The following is a 9,292-nucleotide window of genomic DNA, read 5'->3' on the forward strand; positions in this document are numbered from 1 at the left end:
TATTTATATATATATGAGTGTATGTATGTGTGTGATGTATACTGTATATATTCGTGTGCGTGTGTGTGTGTGTGTGTGTGTGTGTGTGTATGCGCGCGCGCGTGCGAGAGCGAGTGTGTGTATATATTCTGCAGCGCATTTTTTTCAGCACATATGTATAAATGTGTTCGCGTGTGTACACTTGTGACATTTCCGGATACCCAATGTTGAAGCAAGCCATTAATCGTCACGTTGAAGTTCGTAGGTGATCACAGATCGTTCAAAATATTAGATATACAATATAGCCAGTATAAAATGACGTATATAACATGAATACTCGGCGGAGGTGAATTTTTTATTTTTTATCATTACCATTGTCGCCGTCATTGGCATTAAGATTAAATTTATTAATTGCTCCCTTAAAAAACTCCACTTACGTGTAGATTTCGCTGAAAAGAATGCGCGAGGTAATTTGCAAACGTTATGATATAAAGCGTAGAGTTCAATTAAACGATAAATTTTTTGAAACGCAATCTAGTCAACGGGTGAGGTTTGAGGCAAGACTTTGAATGTCTTTGTATAAAACAGTAGAGTATAATAATAAATATGAATAGAATCGTGAGTTTCAGTGAGAACACATTTTAAGAAAAAGAATATATTCGTTGGAATCAGTTGGCGAGTTTTTTGTTTTTTTTTCCACGTCACGACTACCATTTGCGCACCTACCAGGGTGTGACCCGACGGAAATGGTTCCAGTTTATCAGAAATTGCAGTTAAGCCAGCCTATCCTGATCCTACCTACGGCCTTAGTGGCTCATCATTCCCCTGACTCTTCCACAGCCGAAATTGTCAATTTCATTTGACTCGAATCCGCGCTAATGGACATCCAACCCGCGACCTCGTAATCGGGGTTATCTGCCGCATCCGCTGTCGTTTTCCACTGACTTTGAACAAATGCTCGATGTTTCAGGGGTCGAACGCAGCTGGTAGTATTATAGCCTCGCGGGGTAGGAGGTTTTTAATAAAGCAAGGCACGTATTAATTTTTGGCTCATTGTCAGATCGTACCTTGTCGAGGGCACCGTATCGATCGAAGGTTGTACATTACGTAGACTACGTAGACATAACTCATTAAAGGTATATTATTATGTTATATGTATGTACATATACACATCATACAATATGTAATACATACATATATATTATATTGCTGCACTTTAGTACAAATGCTTCATCTTAATTCAAATGACAAACCTACATGTTGGTCGTTGATGCATACGCGATGACGTGATGTGCATATGACTGCTATTCGTTGTCAATAATGAATATTGTTTTCAAATAATATTTATAAATCGAGTGTAAGGAAGATGCAGTTTCGTTTTCCATTCGTTTTTAGTGTATATCGGGCGGTGAAACCTAGGTAAATCTTTTACTAATAAGTTTTCGATTGAAATGTATTATTAGTTTTTATTTTTATTTTATTTTTTTCTCCTATACTTGAAGATAAATATAACTGTATAAACGTGTCTCCTTATGCACGTATTAGACATGTATGTGTACACCTATGTACACATATTGTACACATACATGTGGGTATACATCGTGTACGTTGGTTGAAGCGAAAAAAATATTTTTTTCCGAACGAACCACAATACTCTAGAGCCGTTGGCATTTGATCTGTCGAAATTTCACTGACGCCAAAATCTGATTTGAACTCATCTTCTGTATAAATGTTCATACTAAATCAAGGAGAAAAAGAAGATCTTTATTTCACAAAGAACTAAAAATACCACTTATTACAATTTCAAAGGTAATGAAGTTCTGTCGATTTATTATATCATATACTAGTTGAAATAATTAATAATTTGCTTCCAGGTGTTTCTCTGCAGTGAGTATTGGAACACCATATTATATATTGTAAATTTATGAAGCTATTGCAATTGCGGGTTGCATACTACTTTTGAATATCAAGAAACAATTTTCGGACTGTAGTGCAATTTAATTTGGAAAAAAAAAGTTTTTACTTTAATCTCAATGTACATATAAATACATAACACTATGCTTTGTGTATGTCTAGTTCTAATCTGTACCTTTTATCACGTAGCCTTACAAAATTATAGGTGGTATGTACTTTAAAGCATTTTTTTACCCCATTCTGATCTCATTATACGAGTTTTTTTAGTTGAATAAACGGTGTATTTATAAAATATAGCCATGATCGGTTTATTTTCATTTTCCGAGTCACCTCTCTCGGTGCAACGCTAATAACGAATGATCGAATATTCTTTGCAAAATTGGTTTCACCGTCACAATTACAATAACCGTCGAGGGTAGCGTCTTCACTTTCCACGTGTGGTGGCAATTTCCACGGCAAAACTGATAGCCTCGGACTAGGGCACCAGCCGTAGAAAGCTATTTTCCTCCCTTACAATTATCCTTCCTATGCTATTGGAACTGTTGGTGCAACAGCTACGATGGTATTATGATGCGCCAAACCCCCGATTGTAGATATTACATTTGCGTAAATGAGCATATTAAATTTGAGGGAAAGAAGAAGCGGAACGTCAGTGAAAATAATTCGTCAAAACTGCAAATTGAGTTTATCTGTGTTATCAACGTCATGCTGTCGAAATGCGATCAAAGGAAATAGGAATAATAATTAATTGGAAATAACAATGAATAGGAACTTTTTGTACTCGTCGGCAATTCATCCGAAAATTATTCGAATCGTATTAAACTAGGTATAACGACGTAAAAGTTTTTGTAGCGTTCGAAACATTTGCCGTCTAAGTATAGCATTAGTCTGTTGAGTCTCATTCTTCCGGTGTGCTTTGACAATGTCGTGAAATGCCTGCACCCCCGAAAATTACGTAAACTCTTCGAAAAAAAGATCCTCTAGTATTTCAAAATTTGAATGAAATCGTAAAACCGCGACTCGAATGATTGGAATGTACCGTCACACGCGTGATTAAGGATCAGATTTAGCTTTCGAAAGCCTACATTTTGATGGGTTTGAATCATTCGGGTTAAATAAATAAACTCCAGATTAAATTTACGACTGCGAAGCTTGCACTTTCGAGACTGGGAGTTGGCTAAATTAGAAAACGTTAGATGTACGAAAGTTTTCACAGCACACCTTCACCTGATAATGAAACTTGATTACTTATCTCAATTTCATCTGAATATGTCAAATTATTTCTGCTATTGAGAGATTGGAAAATTAGAACAAAACTTGCAAGATCCCTAGACCAATAACCCGATGCCCTACAGCAAATTTTATATAAAATTTTATGCGAATTGAAAGAGTCGTAGAGTAATGAACAATTCTTTTTGGAAACCTGGTGGTTTTCGTATTTTGCATTAAAATTGGAAGCATCACCCTGCACATCGCTATCAAAAAACAAATACTATTTTTCTAAGCAAATTTTAATCAAGTGAACAAAGTAATATCTTTGACATACCGGAACTTGGGTGTAAAAGATTCTTTTTGGCAAAATCTATTTGATAGCTTCACAGAACTCATTCTCTATCGGCTTGTATGTATTTGTAATCTGAGCACAATGTAGGGTGGCAGAACAAAGGTTGAGCATAATTGCAAACATTCGAAAACAAGTACAATATTACAATAGACCAAGATTTATTCAATCTTTTTACATGTTTCTGTACATAAAACGTTATATTAATGTAATTGCCAACATTAGATGATATACAGCAGGTATTTCGATTGTTCGATAAATGAATGTGCCAAAAGGATAACGTAACATCCTTGGTTTCGGGATCAAGCGCTGTATTTCAGCGGATCCAGTCATACTGTACTTCATACAATTGAGTAATTAATTCAACGAGACTGAAAGCAAAGATTTTCAGCATAATGACTTCTGAGCTTCAGTGAAAAATAATCGACGACATTGAGTGAAAAGAACTATGCGCAACAAGAAAAATGTATGCCTGTGAACGGCAGAGTGGAAATTTATAAGAGATAAGGTGGCAGGCAGCGGCATTAACAAATAGTCATCGTGACATTTACCTGTAATTGATAATATAATGGGTAAGTAATTGCACTTTACATGAAAATAGTAATTATGGGCAAAATTTTCATACTTCCATCACTGGCAATCCTCGTCAGTAGATCGATTTGGATGTTGACTCATTTCAAAACGGTTCATTCTGATTATGAACTTCCTGTTGAGATCAACAGCTGTTTAGCTCGTTTAGTTAGTTAACATGTTACATGACCATACTCTAAAGACATTATTGTCTGAACCTTATTCTCGTGGGTAAATATCCCACCTCGGTATGCCCAGAGGCATTCGACTTGCTTGCGATGACTATCTCGATTCGAATCACAAGTCTATCATAGGATAAAACACTTGACTCCCTGACCCAAACATTTCATCAATGACTGATCAATGTTTTTAATGTTATTTCGACAATGCGGAAAGAATGATTTAAGTTACTTTCACAGAATAAGTTCTTTGAAGTTTAAAGACAAACTCTTGGTTATTTATCTGCTTCTTCCGGTACCGAAAAATTTTCGGGTTTCCCTATGCGTGCTCATGCAGTTTCAGTTTCGCATATAGTATGATTCCTGAATACAATCTATACAAAATAGATACGGTTTTGTATTCAGATTGAGTCAGGGTTAATACATTTAGGCACATACAAGAGATCAAGAATAAAATGAGCTTGAAATTTTTAAGGCACTTGTTGATGATGAAACTACAGATAACACCCGGTTACCTTCATCACGAAACATCAGAATTGGCCTCTGGGGGTTCTTTTCAATATTGTTGCGACATTTGAAACTTACTTGCTGAATGATATCCATCATAGACTGTGAACTGTTGGTCTGATAGAACTCGTTGATTTCTGTTGGAATGCAAAAGATGCTTGCGTCATTAGGTTGAATTGCCACATTTTCGCCAATAAGGCGAAACTCTGGGGGATTGACAATGGGTCCGTCAAGTTCTTCCTTCATGAATAGTAGGGTTTTTGTGCTACCTGGGACGTACGGACTAAAATCGATTATTTTAACATGATCTTTTTTATGACGAATCACGTCAAATACATCTGGAAAGACAAAGGATTCACTGTAATTACAACGTACGGAGAAGTTGAGCAGACTTTTATATGATTACTCGAGCTGCTGGACCATTATTTGTGCTAGCAGTTTAGTTCACGGTATAGAAGTCTGTGAGAATTATTACCTTTACACGAAGAGAATGGAAGAGCAGATTTGACTCGAAACCGCAGGAAAGAGGGACACATCAAAGTTTTTGGTATAAAAAAAAATACCCATGCCAATTGTATTTTTTACTATAACTGTAGCACATTTGAATCTCCACACAGTAGTTTTCACTGTTTTTGGAATGAATTCTGCATTCTATAAAGTATGTTTGACCAGAATACATGTCCGTCTTTTCCTGCAGTTTTGGGTAGAATCTGTTCTCTTATTCTCTCCGTGTAGTTGCAGTCATTCAAGGTGAATTGCTGTCTATACTTACAATTTGTCAGAGATACAAATCTTTTCTTTATCCGTTCATGGAATAAACTCTTTATATCTTGACGTATGTCATACTTCTCCGTTTCGATATACAGATAATATTGCGATAGGTCCCGCTGACATATTCCTAAAATAGCTCGAAATAATTATCAGCTGCGGAAGGAACAAAACATTCAAGTTTCTCTGCCTAAGATTTTAACAGTAGCTAATTATTACCATCCCCACAATTACATGAAATAGAAGTTAATCATTATATATAATACATTGATTACCAACAAGCTCGCCATTCATCACAAAGCATCGAAACTCTGTACAGGGATTTATTTCGCGCCATTTCTTCAAGACCAGGCAGGGTGGCACATTCACCTTGTTATTCTTTAAGGATTGCAGCTGATTCAGGTCTTTTACCAATCGATCTGAACTTTTGAGTAATAGATAGACTTCCTCCAAGGTTGTGCATCTCAATGTTTTTGTAGGGGCGACCCATGCTGCATCCTTCAAAAGTCACCAAACTGCTATTTGATTAAGTACAACTTTATGGCCGTCTATTTCGGTACATTTTTTGCTAACAGAAATTACCAATAGCGAAACTGATATTAATCTCTAACTGTAAGATAGACATGCGGTACTTTTTCAACTGAGGCAACTGGTACCATTACCAGTTGCATATACAGGCTGATTTATTCGTTGCTTAACGTGAGAGCCTGGCGAGAGGGAAAACCACTGACATAGGCGCCAGATCAAAAGACTACCTCAATTGCACTCCGTGTTCAGCAACGAACATATCACCCTGTAGACCATAAAACTAGTTCAGTGCAAAAAGAATTCCGTTTGGAAATAGAAAAAGCCCACTCACCAAAGGTGCGCTCCAGTTCAATTTAATAAACACTGCGCCAAATTCGTTCAGGACATCCTTAATTTGATTGCTAAACATTGGATAAGACGGCTGGTTTAAATCCTGTAACAACATATTACTCATGCTTTTATCAGTAAAAATGAGAAAGACAGAGATGGGCAAGATGGCTTAATGTGATCGATTCCCTTGGAACGAGACAGTCTTTGGAAGCAATTAAAGATAGTACAAAACTGAAAGGATGCAGTCAAACTCACGTTGGTCGATTGTGCTTCGCCTAGGTGAACGTCGTCGTTGTCATTCGGCAGTACCAAAGTACCGTCGGACCATTTCGAGCCGCATGATTTCGAATCATTTCGCGCCTCTATGGGTAATCGAAAGGAGCCATGCTCGAGGTATGCCATAACCTCGTCTGGTATCGGGACGGAGGCAGCCTCCAGTGACTCTTTGCCGAACAACGGGTACCAAATGCTAAACGAACACTCGGCACTCATCTTCATCTGTACACAATCTCTCATAGAATTGGAAGAGTTTTCGGATCAACTGTTCTGAGAAATGTCCAAGATTCTATCATACAACTCGTAAGCGAGTCAAAGCACTATCCTTATATCAAGTCCTCGGTTTTCTTGCGGCCTTGATGCAGGCGATGCAGGCATCGGAATATTACGCCTGAAACCGCGGGCACCGGCAATTCGACACACATCGGTTTGCATTACGCACAGTCCTCGTGCGCAACTTGCTCCGACCGCTTGAAATCAACAAGCGCCGAACCGTTGACTGAAGAGTGAAGACCACCGAAGTTGTATACATTATAATACCTGGAACACGCACTATTTATGCTTCACCGTAGAGCAAAGCGTGCCGAGGAAGATGATGTGTGCAGGTATGCAGAAACGCGTTCCAGTTCACTGAAGTGACATCGAAGCACATTTCGCTATTCATCTGGATGTGCCCGAGAATCGCATAATTGTGACTCGGGTGCAATGTCACTTAAACCATCGGTAGGTCAGAGTTCGGAGCGCACTCATTGTCAGTGCCAGCGAATTAAATTCGCTTCCGGTGTTCGATAGCATAACTGGAGGGTCACGCACTGAAATATCATGAGTCATTCTTCAAAGCTCTGGCATCTCACCTTTTTGTATGTATCGTATAATCTGGTCGGTATCTTGTACAAAAGTTACGTAAACACGAATCGCAGCCGTGTGGCTCGACAGAAAAACGAGTTATTGAAAAGTGTGTCCAGAAAGTTTCGGTTATTGATGGTGAGATTCATGTCTTGCTTTCAAGTTTCTGTTTTTATGGACATTTATCTTTCTGCAAATAATGTTCTCTCTTTTCGAAAGATGCCTTTATCTCAATTATAATAATTTTCCATGCAGTCAAAACTCCCATGTAACAAAAATTAGCCCAAATTGAGATAGATTATATCCCCTACCGAGAGGACCTCGCGAGACGGACCCTTCCCAGCTGCCCAATTAGATTAGCTTTATCAGATCGAAAACCGAAGATAGGGGAAAAATATAAGTGACAGTTACAATAACAAAATTAATAGCTTTATTGTACGTCACAATAAATTCCTATGTGCAACTGGCTGATTTGAAGATGCGCGAAATTATGATTCGTAACAAACATGATATATCTACATTATGAAGTCAATTCATCAGTACGTATACATTAATGACAGAATGTGCAGTGGAGTGAAGGTGCGTATTAAAGTTACATACAATAAGACTTACGAAAAATATGTCTGTTGAATGCAGGTATACACATAAAAATATTTATTTTTCTTAGAACAGTCTCAAACTCGCAGGCTTAAAGTAAAATCTCAATCGACTGAAATTAATATGGACTTAAGTTATGGTAATGCCGTTATACTGCTCATTCTAAGCTCTCTAATCTCCGTAGGGATTTATATCCATGCATTTGATGAAAATCTAGGGTAGTCTAATTGTGAAGCCAATTTCATTCATACGATGTCAATCCACTCAAATTCTTTGCATTCTGCTTTGCATTTGTGAAATTCCAAAGGTATTGATTAAATTTGTTGCACAGTTTTTACCGAATTTACAAATGCCAACCCTCGAGCTGTGCGACTCAAATATTAATACAAATCTTATGGTAATGTTGAACCGAAAGAGGAGTTCTCTCCCAATTAGCTCCTTTGACTGTTAGACCTTGATTGCTCTTATTATGCCTGTCTTCAAAACTTTTAAATCAGAGGTTAATTCCAGTAGATAGTAGATTTTCCCTTATCAAAGGAATAAAAAGCTATATAATGTAATGCAATGACGAGATATCTAGTTTGAAGTTGTATCGTGCCGTTATTTATAGTTGAAAATTCAATAAGATTCTAGAACACCAGAAAAACTTTTAGCATTTCTCCTCAATTCGTTTAGAGTACCGGTTTCAAACGAAAATATTTGAGCCGTAACATTAAGATATTGATTCCCTCATTTTTAATTCATGACTTGGTCCCATTATTTCTGAATGTACCGATGATACAAACCCAATCTTATTGTTAGACTTCAAATAATCGAACCTATAGTGACCCTTGAATGGACTCAGTTTAGCATAGCAGCATAATGGAGAGCACAGATCGCAGGAAGAATGAAGAAAAGATATATTTCAAGTCACATATATCATCACTGCTTTTAAAAATAATCGTGCGTAATTTCTGCACCTCTGAACAATGTAAGTTGGCAGTATTAAATAATTGTGTCACCCTTTGGTGTAACTTCGATTGTTTGTCAATTTGCAATTTCATATCATCTTCATTGTTTAGCCAATCAAAGGGCTTATTCCTTAACATTGCAGTTATGCATGAAAAGAAAGAGAGCTTTCTTTTTGTTTATGGAAATCAATCGTTGGCATTGGTAATAACAAAATCTACAGCTATAATAGCTGCTGAGACAGTGAATAGGTCGGAATAACCATTCTTGGACAGAATGGCATGCCTAA

At 37.3% G+C, this 9,292-nt stretch overlaps 1 protein-coding gene across 2 annotated transcripts; it reads right to left on the reverse strand.

The window, feature by feature from the left end:
- Positions 1 to 3,935: 3,935 nt before the first annotated feature.
- LOC124410851 (cell division cycle protein 123 homolog) lies at positions 3,936 to 6,876 on the reverse strand. Of its 2 annotated transcripts, none has more exons than XM_046889530.1 (6): positions 6,592 to 6,876; positions 6,338 to 6,439; positions 5,754 to 5,976; positions 5,483 to 5,608; positions 4,789 to 5,048; positions 3,936 to 4,220 (listed from the first exon to the last, which is right to left on the reverse strand). In XM_046889530.1, the coding sequence occupies exons 1-6, from the start codon at positions 6,850 to 6,852 to the stop codon at positions 4,206 to 4,208; spliced, it is 987 nt and encodes a 328-aa protein (XP_046745486.1). In that variant the 5' UTR covers positions 6,853 to 6,876; the 3' UTR covers positions 3,936 to 4,205. The 2 variants fall into 2 exon arrangements, with proteins under 2 accessions (XP_046745486.1, XP_046745485.1); XM_046889529.1 differs by having other exon boundaries at positions 3,937 to 4,160.
- Between the last annotated feature and the right edge of the window lie 2,416 nt (positions 6,877 to 9,292).

Source organism: Diprion similis, chromosome 10 (assembly GCF_021155765.1).
Source record: "Diprion similis isolate iyDipSimi1 chromosome 10, iyDipSimi1.1, whole genome shotgun sequence".
Lineage (NCBI taxonomy): Eukaryota > Metazoa > Arthropoda > Insecta > Hymenoptera > Diprionidae > Diprion > Diprion similis.

Coding starts and splice junctions, on each gene's coding strand:
- LOC124410851 (XM_046889529.1), bottom strand. CDS start 6,852: ATGAGAGATTGTGTACAGATGAAGATGAGTGCCGAGTGTTCGTTTAGC. Junction 5,609..5,753: donor GATGAATGGCGAGCTTGTTG/GTAATCAATGTA, acceptor GAGCTATTTTAG/GAATATGTCAGCGGGACCTA. Junction 5,049..5,482: donor ATTTGTATCTCTGACAAATT/GTAAGTATAGAC, acceptor TTGTCTTTCCAG/ATGTATTTGACGTGATTCGT.